Source organism: Myxocyprinus asiaticus, chromosome 2, assembly GCF_019703515.2.
Source record: "Myxocyprinus asiaticus isolate MX2 ecotype Aquarium Trade chromosome 2, UBuf_Myxa_2, whole genome shotgun sequence".
Taxonomy (NCBI): Eukaryota; Metazoa; Chordata; class Actinopteri; order Cypriniformes; family Catostomidae; genus Myxocyprinus; species Myxocyprinus asiaticus.
The window spans coordinates 58,825,421-58,850,273 of record NC_059345.1 but is presented as its reverse complement, the minus strand read 5'-3'; the positions used below and the strand labels follow the sequence as shown (position 1 = coordinate 58,850,273).

Below are 24,853 nucleotides of genomic sequence, written 5' to 3'. Positions count from 1 at the left end.
CAGTACTTAAATGAATAGTAATTTTCACAAAAATGTTTTAAAAAAAACATGAGTGGTTCACTCACACCATGTCCTAAATCAAGTTTCCAGTAAAAATTTGACTGTCCACATTGAAAGTAAAAATGTTGTGTGAAGTGACAAAGACAATCAGAAAATACTGGAAGATTAATATACAGTTATGAGGAAGATTTTAAACCAATGAGATTTCAATGTGGGTGGTGAGACGCTGCTGAAACCAAAACCATGTCCTGTGCTTTGTTGTGTCCGGTTAGCACAAAAAACTTAGATTTACTTGAAAGATATAACTTCTATCGCTTGCCACTTTGTCAGACACGGGTGAATTCACTAAACAGTTTTGCACGTGGTACTTTGGTGCATCCTGAGCACATACTGTATATATTTACACATACACTGTCAGCCAAAAGTTTGGAATAATGTACAGATTTTCCTCTTATGGAAAGAAACTGGTACTTTTATTCACCAAAGTGGCATTCAACTGATCACAATGTATAGTTAAGACATTAATAATGTGAAAAATTACTATTACAATTTGAATTTTGTTTTCAGAATTTCTTAAACTACTTCAAAGTGTTCTCATCAAAAAATCCTCTACGTGCAGCAATGACAGCTTTGCAGATCCTTGGCATTCTAGCTGTCAGTTTGTCCAGATACTCAGGTGACATTTCACCCCACACTTCCTGTAGCACACAGCCATAGATGTGGTTGCTTTGTCAGGCACTTCTCACGCACCTTACAGTCTAGCTGATCCCACAAAAGCTCAATGGGGTTAAGATCCATAACTCTCTTTTCCAATTATCTGTTGTCCAATCTCTGTGTTTCTTTGCCCACTCTAACATTTTCTTTTTGTTTTTCTGTTTCAAAAGTGGCTTTTTCTTTGCAATTCTTCCCATAAGGCCTGCACCCCTGAGTCTTCTCTTTACTGTTGTACATGAAACTGGTGTTAAGCAGGTAGAATTCAATGAAGCTGTCAGCTGAGGAAATGTGAGGTGTCTATTTCTCAAACTAAAATCTCTGATGTATTTATCCTCTTGTTTAGTTGTACATATGGCATTTTTACATCAGTGATGCTCTGACTATAATTTGTGATCAGTTGAATGTCACTTTGGTGAATTAAAGTATCAATTTCCTTCTGAAACAGCAAAATATGTAATATACAGGTGCATCTCAATAAATTAGAAGGAAAAGTTCATTTATTTCAGTAATTCAACTCAAATTGTGAAACTCGTGTATTAAATAAATTCAATGCACACAGACTGAAGTAGTTTAAGTCTTTGGTTCTTTTAATTGTGATGATTTTGGCTCACATTTAACAAAAACCCACCAATTCTCAACAAATTAGAATATGGTGACATGCCAATCAGCTAATCAACTCAAAACACCTGCAAAGGTTTCCTGAGCCTTCAAAATGGTCTCTCAGTTTGGTTCACTAGGCTACACAATCATGGGGAAGACTGCTTATCTGACAGTTGTCCAGAAGACAACCATTGACACCCTTCACAAGGAGGGTAAGCCACAAACATTCATTGCCAAAGAAGCTGGCTGTTCACAGAGTGCTGTATCCAAGCATGTTAACAGAAAGTTGAGTGGAAGGAAAAAGTGTGGAAGAAAAAGATGCACAACCAACCGAGAGAACCGCAGCCTTATGAGGATTATCAAGCAAAATTGATTCAAGAATTTGGGTGAACTTCACAAGGAATGGACTGAGGCTGGGGTCAAGGCATCAAGAGCCACCACATACAGACATGTCAAGGAATTTGGCTACGGTTGTCGTATTCCTCTTGTTAAGCCACTCCTGAACCACAGACAACGTCAGAGGCGTCTTACCTGGGCTAAGGAGAAGAAGAACTGGACTGTTGCCCAGTGGTCCAAAGTCCTCTCTTCAGATGAGAGCAAGTTTTGTATTTCATTTGGAAACCAAGGTCCTAGAGTCTGGAGGAAGGGTGGAGAAGCTCATAGCCCAAGTTGCTTGAAGTCCAGTGTTAAGTTTCCACAGTCTGTGATGATTTGGGGTGCAATGTCATCTGCTGGTGTTGGTCCATTGTGTTTTTTGAAAACCAAAATCACTGTATCCGTTTACCAAGAAATTTTGGAGCACTTCATGCTTCCTTCTGCTGACCAGCTTTTTAAAGATGCTGATTTCATTTTCCAGCAGGATTTGGCACCTGCCCACACTGCCAAAAGTACCAAAAGTTGGTTAAATGACCATGGTGTTGGTGTGCTTGACTGGCCAGCAAACTCACCAGACCTGAACCCCATAGAGAATCTATGGGGTACTGTCAAGAGGAAAATGAGAAACAAGAGACCAAAAAATGCAGATGAGCTGAAAGCCACTGTCAAAGAAACCTGGGCTTCCATACCACCTCAGCAGTGCCACAAACTGATCACCTCCATGCCACGCTGAATTGAGGCAGTAATTAAAACAAAAGGAGCCCCTACCAAGTATTGAGTACATATACAGTAAATGAACATACTTTCCAGAAGGCCAACAATTCACTAAAAATGTTTTTTTTTTTTTTATTGGTCTTATGATGTATTCTAATTTGTTGAGAGAGTGAATTGGTGGGTTTTTGTTAAATGTGAGCCAAAATCATCACAATTAAAAGACCCAAAGACTTAAACTACTTCAGTCTGTGTGCACTGAATTTATTTAATACACGAGTTTCACAATTTGAGGTGAATTACTGAAATAAATGAACTTTTCCATGACATTCTAATTTATTGAGATGCACCTGTATATTATTCCAAACTTTTGGCCGCCAGTGTATATATATTTTATACAAATTAAAGGTGTAGTGTATAATTTCTGCGCTACTAGTAGCACCAAACGGAATTACAATAATAAAGTATGTTTTCAAACCTTTTCCAAAACCCCCTAGACTCATCACGTACTTTCACACTCTCTGATTCTGAACAAATAGGCCATACTAAATAAAAGGTGAGAAATGTTTAACATTGTAATGAACAAGACCACTATAACATACACACTGGACAGAAAGCGTGGCAGAGGAATTGGGCCGTCCAATACCATAGCCAGATTAAACAGCAGCTGGGTGTGCGGGAAATCCAGCACATGTGGTAGGATGATTCTTCTGGTAACTAGTAAGCATAATGACAGCTCCATTTCAAAACTGTATAGATCTAAATGGATGTAAAGGCAGCATAAAAACAATCCATAAGACTCCATTGAATAAATCTTTATCTTCAGAAGTGATATGATAAGTGTTGGTGTGAAAAAGATCAATATTTAAGTCCTTTTTTACTATAAATCTCCACTTTCACATTCTTCTTTTATTTTTGGTGATTTGCATTCTTCGTGCATATCGTCACCAACTGGTTAGGGAGGAGAATTTATAATTAAAATGACTTAAATACTGATCTTTTTCTCATCCCACACTTATCATATTGCTTCTGAAGATATAGATTTATCTACAGGAGTCTTATGGTTTACTTTTATGCTGTATTTATGTGCATTTTGAAGCTTTAAAATTTTGGTGCCCATTCACTTGCATTGTGAGGACGAAATATTCTTCTAAAAATCTTTGTTTGTGTTCAGCAGAAGAATGTCTATGATAAGATCATTTTTATTTTTTGGATGAACTATCCCTTTAAGGCTGCATAGGCTTATATTAGAGGAAGACACATATAAAGTCATTAGGACAGAGGACAAAATAAAATGATACTAGTTAGATAAGGCCGATACATTACTTATACTGTATTTATGTATGGCAGAGATCGACATTAATGCTTGTCCACTTGTCCGGTACAAGTGGATTTTTGAAGGGGCAAGTGAAAGAGAATTTTACTTGCCCGACCGGACAAGCAGACTGAATAAAACATAAATAACGGAAAAATAACCGGCTATAATTGTGATGGCCTAGGCCTGTGTAACTTATTAGAAAGTTAATATTCTTACTCTGCTGTTGAAAGTAATCCAGAGCATGTAACTTTATAATTCACTAGCGATCTAGTAACAGCTGCACCCTGTTTGATTGACAGGCGGCGTATGTGTGTCTGCTGAACATGCACGTGTGTTCCGAGAATGCTCACGCTAATGCGCACCTGAACAGTCAAATACATTTAAAAACTCTGCCAAAATGCTCGTCTTTGTGAGGTATTCATGTAAATACAGAGAGTGATGTCTAAAGTGAACGTAAACAGCAGAGAAAAAAGCAGATTTGTATTAAAATGTCAGACTTGTAAGTGTAAATGTAAGCTAATAGACCTGCTGCCGTCTAGTGTAGTGTGTCATTATATTAATCAAACAACCATAACAAGAAAACGAGAAAACACTCACTGCTCTTGACTGGGTAACTTTAGTAGATTTAAAAAGTATTAATGCATTATAACCATACAGTAAAGGCCAGTAGTTTTATGTTGCATTTCATTCTGAATGTTTCCTTAAATACTTGATTGCTACTGCTGTTAAAAACCTTTAAAGCTGTTAAAAAAAAGCACTGAATTTTCTTAATTTGTCATTTTTATGTTCTATTACTTTTAATCTATTTCTATTCATTGCTGTTTTTTATTGTTATTTTATTACTGACTGTTTACTAGTCTTCATTCTTCCTGAGATTTTACTGAAATTTTGGTATTGTGATAATGTATAGCCTATATTGTACATGGTAGATCTTGCTGCAACAACATGATGAAAAGTAGATCTAATTCCATAGAACTATGAGCATCCCTGCTGTTAATGGTGGTGATGGAGGCTTTCCTTTATTTGACTACCATATGTGACATAAAATAATTACCATATGACAATAGCCTCCTCCCCTACCCAGTGCAGTTTACATTTCTGTTGCAGAGAACTGAGTTGATTGCATAGGTACACTATTAGGTTGGCCATCGGTCATAATTTTAGAAAAATATACAACATAAACTTTGACATTTTACGTGAGCATGTAACTTAAATGTCCTTTTTTCTCTCCAGACAAGTTACTTTTTTACACTGACGAATGACATGCACATGACAATGCGTAATGTCGAGCCCTGTATGGGACAAGTGAAAATAATACTCAATCTGGGAAAGATTCCCAAATGTTGACAAAATAGTGTTCAGTGTTTTGTTGTCAGAATTTGACCATTGCGTCTCACCTGACTCCATTCCTGGACATCCCATGTGGGTGGACAGTCAAAGCGATTGCAGGCCTGGACTGAGCTGGGCTTGGGCTGCCGACAGTTCTCGTCTTTGACTTTCTCTGTGTGGTTGCTATGTGGTCCTGCTCTTAGAATGCAGGTTACAGCACGTGTCTGGAGACCAACCCCACACGTGGCTGAACAGAAGCTCCAAGGCTCCATCTCCCACCTGAGGAAATAACAGTCACACACTCGAAAAAGGTCCTATAATTATGTTGCAAGAAGAATTTATTTTATTCTTCTTTTTCTTCTACACAAATTCCTGAAATGTATTTAACTCAAACGGCTTAATGTCCAGACATATTTTAAACATTGTTTTGTAGTTAGTCTTATGTGAGATATCAACTGTTGTTTTTTTATAATCTTCATAATTTGTAAGAAGTGCAAAATTACATTTTGAGGACCTCCTATTGACTTCCATGGGCAAAATGTTTTGCATTCAAAATCTAAAAGGCAGTGATGATTATTGTAATATTGGTATACAGAGTGAATTTCGGTTGGTCTTCTTTCTTGCATCTTCTTGCATACTGAATTTTTATTGGTCTTTTATTTCTTGCATGTTTTTGACAATTTATAGCTGCCTTAACCCTGCAAAGATGGTGTCACGTTGTGTTGATTCTCTTGTATAGCTGATGCCTAAATGAACAACTTTTAGAGAAAGAAGCATTTAATTTTGGTTTTGTGGTACATTGCTTTACTTGTCCATTCCATTCCAGTTTATTCATAAAATTCCAGATATAAAATGTTTATTTTCTATTTATGAAAGCTTATAAACCTATTAATGCAAAGAATGAAGGTGAATATTATTTGAGAAGTTTAAGACAGAACATAAGCATGAAGTTCATTTCAAAGTGATCAAACACTTCAGATATTGTTTCAATGTTCCCTTTGACCTGAGAGCCACCTTTTGAACCCTGAACGTGGCAACAGCTGAAGCTGGTGCTGGGACCACCAAGTCAGTTCAAGCCCAGCTGGAGTACCCCACCGCTTGGCAGTCAGTCTGGGTCTCCCCCCAGTGATATGACATTTCAGACTAGAAGAAAAAACTGTGGATTCCCTTACAAGGAAAGAGAACCAAAAATAGGACGGGATATTGCGTCCCAGCAGAGTGCCAATGGTGGCCAAGGGAAACAGGGTGAACACAAAGTTTGTTGTGCTTGAAAATAAATGAAACACTTGGAAAAACAGCCAGTGGAAAGATAGAATGCTGCTGCGTTTTTATACCCGTGACGTGAGGCATGGAACACCCGGCACAACGGGATACAGGGAGGTGCAAATTTTCCAACGGCAGACCACCACAATTATTACTTTACATTCTGAAAATGGTTTGGATATTTTAACACCAGGAACTTCAATGGCTCATAAATATTTTCACAGGGAACTGTAAAATGCATAAAACAGTATTTTAAGCCATGAAAAATTATATCCCATCAAATGGTATTCACTGGTTAGCATGCACTGTTAAACTGTTATTCACCGAAGGCCATAGGCACACATTCACTAAGTTATGGATCATTCCCACTATACAGCACATTTTCAAGTCCCCTTCATTCATTTCTTAATATAATGGATAAAATATTAAACTCACAATTTTTAAAGATGGAAGTCATATTAGTTTTCTTGTGTTGCAATATCTTTGGGGGTTATTTACACTTGGTCACTTCATGCATTTGTACAGATCGGATTGCTATCCGATTGAATAAGCAGATTCCATTTACATGTGGCCAAATAAATGTGTCTCCACCAAACAAATATAAATCCGATCTTCAATTCCCTTGCTATATGCAAATAAAACAGAGTTCACTTCTGTGATTATGCTAATACCGGGCAGCAAATGTAAAAGATGTGATTTATATTTGAATCCAAGTGACTTTGCCCAGTGCGTGTGTGTGTCTGTATGTGTGCACACTGTGTGTGTGTGTGAGCTTAGCTCACAGGGTGATGTGATGTATCTAGTGCAGCAGTGCAGTAGTTAGAGGGAAGCTGCATGCGTACTTCCCGCCTGCTTGCTAACCTCTCGCTTACAGCCTGCTGCCGCTGGCTAGCCCTTCTGGTGAACAGGGAAGCAGCCTTGTTTGTAAGTCTCCCCCAGCCAGTACACAGCCTCTGCTTCACCAAGACTCCTGCCAGGCCTCCCCGTGGCCACACACGGTAACTGGGTACTTTGCAGCCCCAGGCTAACTTTGGTGGGGGATCTAGGAGCTGCAGTGTTCCCAAGAGGTTGTTCATGGCCAGCCACTGCCATGCTGCATTGTGGGTAAGTCTATTGAGAGAAAGGCTAGGGGAGCACACCCTGAGAGAAAAGCAATGTGTTGGCGGCACACATTAGGTGGTCCTTCGATAAACTGGAGCTCCAGAAACCTCCTGCAGCCATGTCAGGGGACTGGTTGTCCTGGATTTTCCCCTTGCCACCAGGATTTACCTCATCATGGCAAAGATAGTGCTACTGGGGACTGTGTGCCCCCTGTGGCACTCTAAAAAACCTCTTTGCGTAGGTCTCCACCTCTGACCACGGTGTACAATATCTGACCTTATCTACCATACGGTTGAAGTCTGGTGGCCATGGGGTGCCTGGCAACTGGAGCAGGGAATAATGGCTTGGAAGCTCCTGAACACTGCACGTCAGCGGCATGGGGTATATGGTCGCTAGCAGCTGGGATTGAGTGGAAGCTGCTTTCAGCAGAACCCCGTGCGACTAAACAGCCCTATTTAGGGACCACACTGCTCAACCCCAACATGGGAAGGGCCTAGAAAAGGTGGCCAAAAATTTTACACTCTACCATCTCCTGGGTAGGTTACTGTGCCTACCAGGAATTCCACCCTGCTGTCAAAATAAGAAAAGGATCCCCTTGAAATTGGCAATATGGAATGTCAGGACTCTCCTGGATAGCAACGGCAATAGACCTCACTGAAGGAACATGCTGATTGCTGAGGAACTGAGGCGCTACAACATGGACATCGCTGCTCTTAGCGAGACAAGGCTCCTGGGTGAAGGTTCTCTGAAAGAAGAGGGAGGAGGGTACACCATCTTCTAGAGAGGCTACCCCCCTGGTGGCCAACATCAGCATGGTGTGGGACTGGCAATCAAGAACAGACTTCTACCCAACCTAACTGAAACACCCACAGGAATAAGTGAGAAGCTGATGACCCTCCGTATCCCCCTAGCAAAGGCAAGCTATGCTACTCAGCTAAGTGCATATGCACCAATACTGCCAACAGACAACAGTGTGAAGGACAGATTCTACCAGCTAATAGATTACGGCCTTCACCGTATCCCCAGGGACGACATGATTTTTCATCTGGGTGACTTCAATGCTAGGGTGGGAAGAAACAGTGATATATGGAGTGGAGTAATGGATAGGCACGGTGTTGGGCAGGCCAGCGCGAATGGCCTGAGGCTGATAGCACTCTGTGCAGAGCATGACCTCCCCATTACGAACACACTGTTTCATCAGATGACCAAATACAAAACATCTTTGATAAACCCACGATCTAAACATTGGCATCTGACTGATTACATTATAACAAGACGTGTTGACACAAGCGATGTCTTGTTGACCTGAGCCCTGAGAGGTGCAGAATGCTGGACAGAATGCTGGACAAGATCTTAGTGGGTCCCCACCCCCAGTTGAGAACCACTGTTTTAGATACAGCTTCTATTCCACCTTTTCAGTGTCAGTCTAGAATCTTTCCTTGCAGAAACCCTTGCTGCTAGGCATCTTCCAGAGACATACTGTTCGGACTCTCTCACGGTAATATCAGACTGCCTATTATGGAAGTTTCCTTCCACAAATGGTTTCAGTCAATCGTAAAAATTAAATCAGCAGACATGCAGTAATTGGACGTAAGGCTGTATATTTGCATGCTTTGGCATTTTTAAACAACCAGTTATGTCAAAAGATCCTGTTGATATACTGACCTTATTTGCATGGTCATCATACTCCTGTCCATCATTTTAGTTAGTTGTACATTCGATTTGCATAAATTGGTATGTATCATCTAGGGTCACTCACGCACGACAAGCATTATAGCTTTGAAAGACATACTGCTCATGTAATGCAGCAACAAATTCATACCAATATACCAATATGGTCTAAGGCTGTATTGCATGATCGCACCTACTGTTCAAGTATAAGATATTAAATAGTAGAATATTCCCTCTGTGGCTTACACTTCTTAATTCATAATCAGTGGTGTCCAATCATAAGTCATTATGCTTGTCATCTACTCGGCCTGCTGAGCACAATGTGCTGTTCAGGTGCTGCAACTGCAGCGTCTTTAGCCCAAGCAACTAAACCTCTCACCACACTGCAAGCAGTGCATATGTGCTGTCCAGGTGCCGCAACTGCAGCATCTGCGGGTCGACACTGCAGCAGCGCAAATGTGCTGTCAAAAAAAATTAAATAAAAAAAAAATAATAATTATTTACTTCTCCTTTACTTACTCCCTTGTGTGGCGTTCACTTTTTGGACCCTTTGGTACTGTTCAGGTCAAACTGACCCGGGACATTATTGGGGTTTTAAAATCAATACAGAAATAAAAATTTACATAAAAGACTATATAACTATATTGTCTTTATCTCAATTCCAAACAATATAGATAACATATATGATTAATGTTATCTCTGCTAGATCATATTTAACAATGGAAGTTTTTTTGTGATAAAGTTATAATTTATGTAAAAAATCCACTATAATAAAGACTTGGATATCTTTAGAACAGAATGTCTTAGAGACTTGCAGATTAGCACCTTTGATTCAGGTTTGTAAGCAGCCAATAAGAATCACTCTGTTTAATGGTTAACCACTCCCTAGCAACCATTTAGAACACCCTAGCAACAAGCCGCATTAACATCCATTCAAAAAGGCTGAGAGGGATATCTTCGGATCAAATTGGCTTGTTTAACTTGGGTGAGCAATCAGTCTTCAAGCATCATCATGGAAACTACTTAGCCATGCCCTAGCAACCATTTAGAGCACCCTAGCAACCAAACCCCATTGACTTCCATTCCAAATCGCTTAGATGTGTATCTCAGGGTCAGAATGTCGTAGAGACTTCATTGTTGGCTTGTATGACTCAAGACAGAAATCAGCCTTCTTATTATCACCCTGGCAACTGCCTAGAAACCACACTGGCTTACCATAGCAACCAAATAGCAAAACACATATCTCTGCACCAGAAAATATCTGACCTTATCTACCATACGGTTGAAGTCTGACTTCGGGGTTGACTTATTTCACTCAGGATAGCAATGAGCCTTGATAAGTACACTACCAGACAAAAGTTTTGAAACACTCAATCTTAAAAATCTTTTGATCTGAAGGCGTATGCTTAAATGTTTGAAATTAGTTTTGTAGACAAAAATATAATTGTGCCACCATATTAATTTATTTAATTATAAAACTAAAATTTTATAAATAAAAAAAAGGTTTTTGAAATTGATGACTTGGACCAAATAATAAAGAAAAGCAGCCAATAAGTGCTCAACATTGATGGGAACTCCTTCAATACTGTTTAAAAAGCATCCCAGGGTGAAAATATCAAGAGTACATGTCTGCAAATTTTAGGCAAAGGATGACTACTTTGAAGATGCTAAAATATAACACAGTTTTGATTTATTTTGGATTTTGTTTAGTCACAACATAATTCCCATATTTCCATTTATGTTATTCCATAGTTTTGATGACTTCACTATTATTCTAAAATGTGCAACCATGGAACAACACCAATATCTCTGGACCAGAACATCCTACTGTCATGTGGGTGGCCTTTTTCCAACTTGGGGCAGTTGGTGGGACATCGTGGTGAGAAATTTTGCCACGGCAAGCACCACATTTTCTTCAGGAAATGTACCTATCTAGTGAGTGAGTGAGTGTGTGTGTGTGTGTGTGTGTGTGTGTGTATGTGTGTGTGTGTGTGTGTGCGTGCATGTTTCTGTTTGTCTGTCTGTGTGTCTCTGTAGGTTCCCACACTACAGAGTGTAAAGATTGCAGGAAAGCGGAAGCAGACGGCTTCTCGTTGCTTGGATTGTAACAATGTGGCAGGTGTATGTGTGTGCATGTCTCTCTCTATCTGTGTGTGTGTGTGCTCTCTCTCTATGTGTGAGTGAGTGTGTGTGTGTGTGTGTGCATGTGTGTGTGTGTGTGCATGTTTCTGTGTGTCTGTCTGTGTGTCTCAGTGTGTATGACCCGAACATCGTATGAAGGACATGAATGTGTGGGGGCATATTTGCCTAACCCAAACTAACACAGTTTGCCCTCTCTCCACATGTCTCCGGACCTAAGACCCAGAATTCTGCCTCCTTTTATGACCCTCTCTTCCTAACAGCCGACGGATAACCTACAACGAGTCATGATTCGCCTGCAGTGAAGCAAATATGTCTACTCAAGGGACTCTGTATCTAGAAGGAACTCTGTATGCAGAAGCATACACCAGCACTTTTCAAAGCCGGAGCAAGTTCAGTTCAGCACCCAGAGTTACCTTGTTGGCTATCTAAAAGAATGGAATGTTGGTTTTCAGCAGCATGTATCTTAGACCAGTTCAATTTATTCTGAATACTCAAGTGATGTATTCTGGATTCAGTTGATCATACAATTGCTCAGGTGGTTGCTGGGGTATGCTGTCAGCTGTGCCGTGCTAGTCGTCGCCTAAACTGGCTAGGGTGTGCTGTCAGCTTGCACCATGCAAGTCATTGTCTAACTTGGCTCAAGCCAAGGGAGAAAAACAAACAAACACTGCAAGCAGTGCAAATGTGCTGTCCAGGTGCTGCAACTGCCGCATCTACGGGTCGACACTGCAGCAGAGCAAATGTGCTGTCAAATAAAAAAATAAAAAAAAACAAAATAAAAAAAAGGATTACTTAATCACACATAGTTATTCAGGTGACTAGACAAACCCTAGTGGGGACATATTTTTAACACATGCTAGGGATACACTGCTAGCTACATGTGACTGAAATCCACCTCACTGCAGCCCACATGTCTGGCGGTCAGATCTGCTTGTTGGGGGGAAGGGATCATCATGGTTACTTTCGTAACCTCCATTCCCTGATGAAGGGAATGAGATGTTGTGTCGATGTAGTGACACTAGGGGTCACTCTTGGGAGCCCCAAACACCTCTGCTTTTTGGAAAAAAGGCCAATGGAAATTGGCGAGTGGAATTTGCATGCCACTCCCCTGGACATATGGGTATAAAAGAAGCTGGTATGCAACCACTCATTCAGGTTTTGTGCTGAGGAGCCGAGACCAGGTCCCGGCCATTTTAGTGGGTAGTTCAGTGTTGTGGCAAGAGGGACATAACGTCTCGTTCCCTCCATCAGGGAATGGAGGTTATGAAAGTAACCATGACGTTCCCTATCTGTCACTCACTCGATGTTGTGTCGATGTAGTGACACTAGGGTTCCCTATACAAAATGCTACACCATCAAGGTGGAGGGGGACAGCCGCCCCTCCAGCCTCTCCTGCAGGAAGGAAAGCACCGATCCGACTACACATCTCTGGGGGTCTTCACATCGGGAAGAACACCACTTAGCGAACAGATGCCACTTCAAGGTATACAGGCACCTCATAGAGGGAGCCCTAGCCTGAGTGATCGTGTCTACCACAGTGGGTGGTAGGCCACTTAGGTCTTCCGCGTCCCATCCAAGGGCCAGACGTGGAGATTCCAGAGGTCTGTTCACGGGTGCCAGATGGTGCCCCGTCCCTGAGAAAGAAGATCCTTCCTCTGGGGAATTCGCTGGGGGAGGGGGGGCTGTCGCGAGGAGCATGAGGTCAGAGAACCACGTCTGGGTGGGCCAGTAGGGTGCTACTAGGACAATCTGCTCCTCATCCTCCCTGGCCTTGCACAGGGTCTGTGCAAGTAGGCTCACTGGGAGAAACGCATATTTGCGTAGTCCAGGGGGTCAGCTGTGTGCCAGCGCATCTATACTGAGGCACCAGGTATAGATCAGGGTGTACCAAAGTGGGCAGTGGGAGGATTCCCAGGAAGCAAACAGGTCTACCTGTGCTTGACCAAATCGACTCCAAATCAGCTGGACCACCTGGGGGTGGAGTCTCCACTCTCCCCTGAGGGTAACCTGTCATGACAGCGCATCCGCTGCGGTGTTGAGGTCGCCCGGGATGTGAGTGGCTTGTAGCGACTTGATGCGCTGCTGACTCCAGAGGAGGAGATGGCGGGCGATTTGTGACATGCAACGGAAGCGTAGACTGCCTTGACGGTTTATGTACGCTACCGTCACTGTGTTGTCCGTACTGCCAACAACTCTAGGCAGTTGATGTGCCAACGCAGCCGCGGGCCAGTCCAGGAGCAAGCGAGCGTGCTGGGGAAGTGGAGGTCCGTGGGGTGATACCCGGCGGAGGTGGTCCCATTGATGTCCCCAAATCTCCCCAAGTGCTAACCGACGCGGCCTCAAACCCATAGGTAGAAGGACTGTTGCGGGGAGCCGCTGGGGTGGCTTGCTTTCTTACGAAAGAGAGCCACGACCGTAACGTTGCCATTGTCATGTTCTCGCAATGAGGACGACCCATCCACGAACGATGTCTCTGCGTGGGCAGCGCCCAAACATGTAAGACAGCGATCGTGGCCGTCAGAAGTGGAGAGATAACGACCGCAACCAGGAATAACACACAAACGGAAAGGCATCTTTAAAAAGACATTCCGTGTGTGCCGCTCTTTTTGTGAATGAAAATATACTCTTTTAGAATATACTCTCTTTTTTCGCTCTGCCGAAGCGCCCAGGGGTGTTCTCTGCACTCCACAGGTGCAGAGGGGGAGAAGCCGCTGAAATGCGCTGTAAATTCAGCAGTTTTGAGGTGCGTCTTTGGAGGGAATTGAATTCAGTGCACTGAATACAACTGCTCGGCTCTGAAGAGAAAATCTGAATGAGTGGTTGCATACCAGCTCCTTTTTTACCCGTATGTCCGGGGGAGTGGCATGCAAATTCCACTCGCCAATTCCCATTGGCCTTTTTTCAAAAAGCAGAGGTGTTTGGGGCTCCCAAGAGTGACCCCTAGTGTCACTACATCGACACAACGTCGAGTGAATGACAGATAAGGAACACCTTATTTGCTTGTCTTGTCTATTTATTTTCTTTTAACGTAGTTTTGGGGGATTTTATGTTTGTTCAGTAGAAGCAGCACACTTCTCTGTCATCAGCAGCAGCAGAGCATGGATTCCGTACAACAACAGCAGAACATTTACTCATGTCAAGTAGCAGCAGCAGCATGCGTAGATGAAATCTAGTCTACCAAGACCAAGCCCATATCATGTTATATATATATATATAATAAAAAATATGTTATACTACTCAGAGTTGTCCTAACTGAAATTACAAATTAAGTTCAGTTAGGAAACTCTGTGGTGCAGGCTGATTGGTCACCCTGGCACACCTTGCTACGTTAACCAATCTGAACCCCTTTTTTCCTCATCAAATTAAATATAACTGGCCTACGCATCATAGCGGCACGGCAGCAACAGCATGGTAACACGCAGCGTTTCTCCCTCCACCTCCCCAGCGCCACTTGTCTAGATCTGCTCTACGGAGTTGGGATTTTATGTTTGTTCAGTAGAAGCAGCACACTTCTCTGTCATCAGCAGCAGCAGAGCATGGATTCCGTACAACAACAGCAGAACATTTACTCATGTCAAGTAGCAGCAGCAGCATGCGTAGATGAAATCTAGTCTACCAAGACCAAGCCCATATCATGTTATATATATATATATAATAAAAAATATGTTATACTACTCAGAGTTGTCCTAACTGAAATTACAAATTAAGTTCAGTTAGGAAACTCTGTGGTGCAGGCTGATTGGTCACCCTGGCACACCTTGCTACGTTAACCAATCTGAACCCCTTTTTTCCTCATCAAATTAAATATAACTGGCCTACGCATCATAGCGGCACGGCAGCAACAGCATGGTAACACGCAGCGTTTCTCCCTCCACCTCCCCAGCGCCACTTGTCTAGATCTGCTCTACGGAGTTGGGATTTTATGTTTGTTCAGTAGAAGCAGAACACTTCTCTGTCATCATCAGCAGCAGCGGATGGGTTCCGTGCAGCAGTAGCAGCATATTTACTCATGTCAAGTAGCAGCAGCAGCATGCGTAGAGCAGATCTAGTCCGCCAAGAACAAGCCCATACCATGTCATATATATAGAATATAAAATAAATGTTATACTACTCCGAAATTGTCCGAAATTGTGTAAAATGTGATTTTTTTTAAATAGTAATTTTTACAGTTGTTTTAGGGTTTGTTGACATTAAATCATCATGGCATGACTATAATTTTGAACAGAGAAGGTTAGTAAGCGATTTTATCACAGTCAAATCATGTCAACACACATATTGTTTATGTCTTGTGGCTATACTTCGGAAACAGTGAGTATTTTAACATTTACGGATTGGCCCAATTCACTTCCATTGTAAGTGCCTCACTGGAACCCAGATTATTTTCTTTCTTAAAAGAAAACTACAGACAAGGCAAAATTCCACAAATGCTGTTGATTGAGCTTAACGTGTATTGAACCCGGAATATCCCTTTAATTAGGGTGACCATGCGTCCTCTTTTTCCCGGACATGTCCTCTTTTTCAGACCTTAAAAAAGCATCCGGCCGGGATTTCTAAATTTGCTGGTATTCGGCTTTAGTTGCATTATGATGTGCATCTGGTCTAATATTTCACTGTGTGTGTGCGCATATTTGCATTGATTTAACCCCTCTTTGTAAGTCCCACCTTCTCGCACACCAATTGGCCGATTATAAGAGGCTTGCAGCAACTATTGGCCAAATTCCTGCCTGTCAATCTCTCCGCGAACGCACGAAGCGCTGTTGTGTTCGGCATCAAACAGTTGCTTGACAGTAGCAGCAAATGACAGCTGAGTGGAAACAATGCCCAAATGAAAGTGCAAATTTACAGAAGATTTGCACAAAAAATTCCCATGCTTTCATCCAGGTCGAGATCCGTGGGAAGCAGAATGTATGACATGTAAAGCTGGCACTTATGTGTCAGTTGCTAATAAAGGTGCAAGTGATTTTGAAGCACACATTAGCTCTGCGAAGCATAAAGGGTCAGTATAAGGTGAAAGTTAAAGGTAAATTAACGGACTACTTTTTGCTACCTGGTAAATTTGTTATCACATTGCTTCATTTTCCATGGCCATTCAAAATAATAGTAATAGTAAATGAAGGTACACTCATGGCATCAAATATTTTATTTTAGTACATGGACATTCAAAAGAATATTGGAAAGTTTTATTTATTTATATATATTTATATTATGCTAATAGAGTGTCTTTTTCACTGTATTAAAGTTTGCATTCATAGTAACACTATTTTGAACCCTATTATTCTACCCCACCCCAATTTTCTTTCATCTTCATATCACGTAAAAAAGTTTTATTTAAAAATACTACGAAAACTGAATGAAAAGTTTCACTTCACTTCACTGAGAAAGAATCTGAATGAATGAATTTGTCACAATGCAAACATTGTTCTGTTATGTTGTGAATACTTTCTGTACTACATAAATACATAAAACAATTTAATTATGCCTATACACTTTCAAATCATACAATTTTATTTTTTTTTTATAATAAAAAGTGATACTGTTGCAGGAGCAACCCCTGGGCATGAACACATTGCAAACCTAATCCTCCACCTGCATTTAAATAGCAGAACATTTTTCTCTCAATGGAGACATTTACACTGCATAGTTATTTAAAAAATAATAATAATTTCAATGATTCATACCTGTGATTGTTAATCCGCCTCTGGAGTATCTATAAAAGAATTTTTAAACTCCAGTAAACTTCCAGTAATAATAAACAACTGTGATTGGCCCATAAAAAGTTACAGGTACCACGTGTAAGCGACAAGACTGAGGGATGAGAGGATGGTGATACGCTGTCCAATTTCCAAAAAGCACCATACAAGTCATGCTTAACTCTTGTGCCTTATCTATATCAATTCTTCTGAAGCCATTTGATAGTGTTGTGTGAGAGACCGACCGAAATATTAGTTTCCCCCTTTTGAATCTGGCCTGTGACACATCTTTGTTTACATAAGCGCAGCTAAGAAAGCACCCGATACTGTTACATGGTGTGTGCAGTTCACACTGCGATGCCTACCAAAAGTTTAAACAAGGCAGGAGAAATGGCAGAGGTGAAGACATTGTGCACACTGGTTCTTGTGTGTGAAAGTGATTTGAGAACAGGTCTATCTTCCGCACCCCCTTACAATCCCTTTTTTTTTATTATGAACAGCATGTGCAAAACCTACTACATCACTCACTAACATTTTGCAATTCAGTTGTTCTTTAATATTATTTTAACCCAACAATTTGTTGTCCAGTTTGTCATTATTATAATATGATACAGTATTATTATCATTACTTTAAGGATTTGTTGAATACAATAGTAATATATTTAATAGTATTTAATTGAATAGTATTTAGTCTTATTTACTTTACTTTCACCTGGAGCTCATATTGTGATGCTGCAGTGTATTGTTCATGTTGCAAAAGGCTGTATTTTATGTAGGCAACATTTGTAACAGTAATAGTAAACATACAAGGCACGGCAGCCCCTCAACACACTAGAGCAGAAGGGGTGGGGGGGCATTGCCGTTTATCAAGTTCTGAAACTTCACTTGATTTAGTACAATCTGGAATAATGTTAAACATTGCAACAGTCACCTCTTTGCAACCTGAACTTGTTCAGAACATTACATTTTTGTGACACCTGCACTTAAAACAAGTTTTCATTCAAAACAAATGATACAGAACGCAAGTGTCTCGACATGCGCTTTTAACTTGACACAGTGTCTAAAAATGTGCCGGTCCTGTGTGAGACACTGAAGAAACAGCGAGATGTGGTGCAGCAGTCAATGACATACTATAAATCCAGCGCTTGATTGCATAGGAGAACCACTGAAAAACAGAGTAGATGCACACAAAACATGTTTGGTGTGAAAGGCGCCTAACTCATTCGTTCTTGCATATCCGTGAGTGAGAGCAAGTGGGCGAAATAAGTTCGGAAGGCCTGGATATTTTTTTTATAAATTACAAACCGAACTCCTACTTGAAACATTGGCTAGCTCTGAGAGTGCTGACAACAGCATACGTGTGTACCCAGAACAACATGTCACCCCTCAAATGTTTTTTTTGCAGAGCTTTCCTACTGGGGCAGGGGGCCCCCCAACGTCCGGGGCCCCACGCAATTGCGTGGTTTGCGTGGTGGTTAAAATCGCTACTGGGTAGAGTCACATGGGGTAACCTTCTCATGGTCGCGATTAGTGGTTCTCGCTCTCAATGGGGCACGTGGTAAGTTGTGCGTGGATCGCAGAGAATAGCATGAGCCTCCACATGCTATGAGTCTCAGCAGTGTCATGCACAGCGAGCCATGTGACAAGATGCGCGGGCTGACTATCTCAGAAACAGAGGCAACTGAGACTTGTCCTCCGCCACCCGGATTGAGGTGAGAAACCATGCCACCACGAGGACATAGTAAGCAGTGGGAATTGGGCATGCCAAACTGGGGAGAAAAGAGGATCAAAAACAAACACCAAACCACCAAAAAAGATGGTTAAAAATATCAAAATGAATTATATTGGCTAGCTTAAGTCCCATATGGCATCCTGTTAATTGTATTGCCACTGTTTAAACAATGTAGTTATAATTAATTCAGTTTAAGTGCTTGAGCTCGAACAGAGCCTATTTCTGAAAGTCTGGTATACCGTTTTATAAAAATACTTCCTTAAACACAAGCATATTCATTTTTTTTTTTAAGTTAAAAAAATGAGTTCATAAGGTACTGCGTAACAGGAATGACCCATATGCAGCACCAGCATGACTATATGCAGTATTTGAATCACTGCAGTTATATTTAGAAATGTAGAAATTTGTAGTGAGTGGTGGATCCAGTGAATGTGTGTGACAGTTGAGCTTCCTGCAGAAAGACTGCTCTGCTGCATGTGGAGCATGTGATTGTGTGCAGGATGAATGGTCCTGACATCCCAGCACTTTTTTAATGCAGTGGGGATGAAATGTAATGCTAAAAGGGTCTGCCCCAAAACACACTGTTACAGCAGGGGCGAACAACCTTCATTTGCTAACCTTGGTGGGGATCTTCATTTATATCTACAGAATTAACTTGAGAGGTAACTATTGCCTCTCTGATACCCTGATAATCCTCATAGGTGATGACGAGAGAAGTGTAACACATGAATTTCAGGTTCACTTTTAAAATATGTGCCAAAATTACAAGAGAACAGAAAATTACTGACATACAGTGGCTCCAAAATGTATTTGAAAATGTCTGAATATCATTACATTAGATGCAAAACGTCAATTCAAGTGGCATCTGCAAACAAATGATGCTAAACTTTTCTCAGAAAAAACATATCTTTTCTTCGCCATATGTTCAATTACTTGTCAGCTGGTCCCAAAGTGATTTTTAGTGGATGTATGAAGTCAGTTCCCCTCAAGTTCACACAGGTGTCCTAGCAGATTAATCACAGGTGTCACATTAACTATTGAACTGTTTCATGTTTGACAACCATAAAGTGTCCAAATACTTTTCTTCCTTCCATGGAATTTTTTCTTAATTAGGGGCCAATAACATAAGGTGCGAACCCCCTATTGAATCAGTTAGTGTTCTTCTTCTTATTATTATTATTCCGCCGACAGTCTAATGCTGCGCATAGAATGGTACATAGGAATGTTATGAATTTGGGCACACTGATAGAGGACACTCTCAAATTTAACCAAATTTGAGGTCTCTCACTCAAATCCCCTAGCGCCACCAACAATTCAAAGTTTCACTTACGTTTCTGCTTATAACTTTTGAACCATAAATCCTAGAAAACTGCATTGTTATTAAGCTCCGCCCACTCTTTGCTTATAACTTCTGAATAGTTTGGCCAAAAATCATGAAACTGGTCTCTTTAGATTCCTTGGGATATACCAGTCGAATGACACCCAATTTTCCTGTCTCGGCCTTAATGGGCATCGGCCATTTTGAACTTTGTCTTAAATTGCTGTAAATTACAAACGCATTGGTGTAAGTTTGGGGACAGCACCACCTAGTGGTCAAAATACACAAAGAAATGCTTATAACGTTTGATAAATTAGCTTCTTTGGGTCATGCCGGGTACGTTGATTCCAAGTTTGACATGGTCGGACATACTTCTGTTCGCCATTTTAAATGTTATTAAAAACATAATTTTTTATCTGATTTGCATAACATTTTGCATGTATCATCTAGAGACACACATGACAAAAAGTTATGAAAAGCTTTTTGGTAGACCAAACCCTTCTTGTATAACACATCAACAAATTTAATGGCAAGATGCCAATAAGGGTCTGAGGCCATATCTCAACATTTTGGTGTATTGACATTTTTGACAACTTTATATGTGGCATTGTGACCAAGTCCAATCCCATATCAATTTGGTGACAGCGCCACCTATCGGTCAAAAGTTGTACAACACTGTAAGTAATAAAACAAATGTATTTTTTTTACCACTGCTTAAAATCATCATCGGAATTCAATATTCAATCTAAATGTTTGCCATTGGTGTGCTTGGCCCTGTAATTGCTGTTTGCAGCTATATTTTTTGAAGTATATATATTAAAAAAAAAAATTAAATACATTTTGGACACACTTTATATCAGGGGTCTACTAGGTACTGACATTAAAATACATAGAGTACAATGCATTTATTGTGTAACTACATGTTGTTCTGCAAAATTATCACAAGATTCACATTTTCTGCTACTGAGGTTGAGGTACGGGTAGGTTTAGTGGTAGGATTAGGGTTTAGATTAGTGTTACATTACAGATGTAATGAAATGCAGGTACTTTAAATGTAAGCACAATGCAACAACACATATGTACACCACCAGTCAAAAGTTTTGAAACACACTCATTCTTTATTTTAATCTTTTTATTTCACATTTTAGAATAATAGTGAAGTCATCAAAACTATGGAATAACATAAATGGAACTATGGGAATTATGTTGTGACTAAACAAAATCCAAAATAAATCAGAACTGTGTTATATTTTAGCATCTTCAAAGTAGTCACCCTTTGCCTAGAATTTGCAAACATGTACTCTTGACATTTTCTCAACCAACTTCTTGAGGTATCACCCTGGGATGCTTTTTTAAACAGTATTGAAGGAGTTCCCATTTATGTTGGGCACTTATTGGCTGCTTTTCATTATTATTTGGTCCAAGTCATCAATTTCAAAAACTTTTTTCTTTTTTAATTACATTTTAGTTTTATAATTAAATAAATTAACAATTATATTTTTGTCTACAAAACTAATTTCAAACATTTAAGCATACGCCTTAGGATCAAAAGATTTGTAAGATCATGAGAAACATTTCAGTCAAGTGTTTCAAAAGTTTTGACCAGTAGTGTACATAATACTTTGTGTTAAATGCTTAAGTACATAGTAGTTAAAGACACCTAATATAAAAGTGGGTCCTAAATTTCATTTTGTGATTTTGTGATGTTTTTGCTTAAAAGTTGTGTTAAATAAATGCCATTTGGTTTGGTATTTAGCCATCTAATGCAATAGCATTCAAACATTTTAAGTGTGGCCAAGTACTTTTGGGGGCCACTGTATATAGGAATGATCTCAGTAAGCTGTTTTGAGAGATTTCACTGTGGAAGATTTATGGTCCACAACGTCAACACAACGAATTCAACAAAGTCCAGTTTGGCTATGCAATACAGTAGAAACCACTTGGTCTATATGGAATTAATTCAGCTCTTAATCACCAGAAAGAAATTGAGACACTTCATTATCCAAAAAAAAAATTAAAAAAAATCCTGAAATAAAAGAGTTGTGCGAGTCACCTGGGAGGGCATGGCTCAGTGTTGCAGCTCTGTAGAAGCTGAGGAGGCCGACGTGCACTAACACACAGCTTCTCATCTGCAGTCTCTCTGGTTTGCTTATTGAGACAGATCACCACAGCCTCCTGCATTCCTGAGAAGCAAGCAAGGAAAAAATGGATCAGTTTGTAGGAATTTCAGATCTCAGTTTTTTTAGACACCCTCCAATTTTTTTTTTACAGATGCATTTAAAAAAAACATAATGCCAATAAAAATAAACATACAGTATACTCGAGCAATCCTATACTCTTATCCACTGAAGTGCTGTATCATAGACAGAGAGAGGCTTAGTGCATGGATAGCATCAAATTAAAGTGAGCAGTAACACAACTGACTTTCCAAATTACTCTCAATCATTTGCTGCTACCCGCAGCAAATGCCACTACTGGCAAATATGTTCATGTCTAACCCATATTAAACTCCCAGACTCTGGACAGACCCGGTCTGTTTACTCTCAGTATGTCAGCAACGCAGTCATCACTATTTCTGGTTCCCATTGTCCTTTCAGCCAAATTTTTATCACAATACATTTTACCCCCTCTGACTGGACCAAGCCAGCAGGACCTCAGGGAGCTGAACACAAATTATTTACTGAGCAGTAATACCAGACATGATGTAGATTTATCAGTGGAACAGTGATAAAATAAGCTCAGATTTTAAAAGAGGAGAGCTCAAGGCTTTTGGAAAGAATATAAAACCCAAGACTAAACAGCAGCTTCATGATATGAAACAAACAGAATTGAGAACAGAATGCTGATCAGAATTCTGCCACACCAAGAGCAATCTGAAAGGTTGCAATCGAACTCTAATGTGATTAGATCATCAGTTATGGGGAGGTTTTGGAATCAAGTGATTTTTGGACATGCCAGGGAGGGAGTATATGCCATTTTAATGACCCATACTGTGAAAGGGATCTACGATTAGTTTTTGAAGGAAAAGCTTTACCACACTAAAATAAGAAGGTGAACACTAAATCCCTTAAAGGGATACGTAATCAAAAAATTAAAATTCTGCCATCATTTACTCAGCCTCATGTTGTTCCAAACCCATATGACTTTCTTTAGTGGAACACACTTTTTAAATAAAAGTGATTTTTCACTAAATTCTTGACATCCATCCTAGTTCTTAGCACGTTCATGAGAGTTAATGAGAGTAGTGATCTCTGATTTGTGAACAAATTGTGTCGCATTTTAAATTGCATCTTTTCAATGAATTGGTTTATCCAATTCACAAACCATTTTGAATAATTCATACATTAATCAATCAAATTCAACTTATCGACACAATAATCCAGTTACAGCGGTTAACAGCTCACTGGTGGGCAAGATTATCTGTGACTAACGACTTGGTCTGTTCCTCATATAAAGTTGTTGTATAACTTCAGATGATTGAAATATAACATTTGAGTCATATGGACCACTTTTTTTTAGTATTCTTATAGTGCTTTTGCATCCTTTTTCAAGCTTGAAAGCTTCAGTCTCCATTCGCTGAAATTACTTTACAACAGTGACCAGCACAGTAGGCTGTCAAATCAAAATTAGAAAATTCGTCGAATTTAAAGGTGCACTCATTAACCTTTGTCTATGTGCCATCTTGGACTTACACTGACACCTAGCGGCTTGGATGCAGCATCATTTAATATCAACAGTTTTCAGTTTCAGATGCCATTGTAGAAATTAAGTATACACAGTCAGCCATGATTACTTTAATCAATGAGTGAAAGTGTCAAATAACAGGACTGAGATTAAGTGAGTAGTATTCAGCTGGTGATGTGATTCTAACATGGCAGCCCCCATAGCAGTCCCTCTCCATGTACGTAGAATAAAACAGCTTTTATAAGGTTACTGATATGTCTGGAGTCTTCATATGTGGTCATGATTTCCTACATATATTGCAAAATTACAATTCATGTCTTTAGGAATTAAACTGTTTTAATGAGGAAAAAAAATTACTGAATGCAGCTTTAAGATAAAAATGCACATTCAAAGGATAAAATGAGCATTCGAATTTGGGATGTGTGCCAAGCACTGATGACTTAAATTCTTGGGCTAAAACAGATGTAGTGCAACAAATAAAACAGATGACAGTTGTCTCGAGATTTCCTTTTAAATTGACAGCATCCAAAAAAAAAAAAAAAAATTGTTACTGCACGAGACACTGAAAAAACAGCGAGACACAGCACAATGGTCAAAGAAGTCCGTCTAGCACATTCTTACATGGAAAAAGATGGATGTGTTCAGAGTGAATGGCCCCCAGAGGTGGAGGTCTTTGGTGGTTGTTACTGTGGTCTCATTGCATAAGCATTAGATATGTACATACAACTGTATTTAATGTACATACACTGTGGCATTGGCGGTATTATGAATCTTGAGTCCGTTGTAGTATCTACTATGGCACTGGTATAGGCTACTGTGCAACACTAAGTTAACATAGTCAACACTTAGTCTTTTCTCATTTTAATTTATTACTTAATAACTTAATAATCTTTTGACTTCTGACATTTAATTAACAGTCAGATATGTTCTTTAGAATAAACAATAGCTGTAACATGGTGCTGGTTGGTCTATATTGATTTGTTGTGACCTCTTGTGGACGTATGAGACAAAGTCGGATGTCTTCACAGTTTCTCATTTTGTGTTCCGCATCACAGAAGACAGAAAGTCATACAGGTCTGGAACAACATGAGGGTGAGTAAACAGACAATTAATTTCTGGGTGAACTATTCCTTTAGCATATGACAGCAAGTGAAGGGTAATAAATGGGCCAACAGTAAATTAGCTGTGAAAAAGGGCAGCCCATT

The 24,853-nt window shown here is 40.1% G+C and overlaps 1 protein-coding gene across 4 annotated transcripts in view; it reads right to left on the bottom strand.

The window, feature by feature from the left end:
• The window catches only part of LOC127450427 (ADAMTS-like protein 1), a 292,344-nt gene that overhangs the window by 19,228 nt on the left and 248,263 nt on the right, over positions 1–24,853 (bottom strand). For all 4 annotated transcript variants that reach the window (XR_007898997.1, XM_051714544.1, XM_051714547.1 and 1 more), the window contains 2 exons: positions 22,018–22,147; positions 5,116–5,326 (listed from right to left, as the gene is read on the bottom strand). Coding sequence is in view for 3 of the 4 variants with exons in the window: in XM_051714544.1 (XP_051570504.1) it covers positions 5,116–5,326; positions 22,018–22,147 (341 nt within the window). In the remaining variant the exon portion in view is untranslated. The remainder of the gene's footprint in view (positions 1–5,115; positions 5,327–22,017; positions 22,148–24,853) is intronic.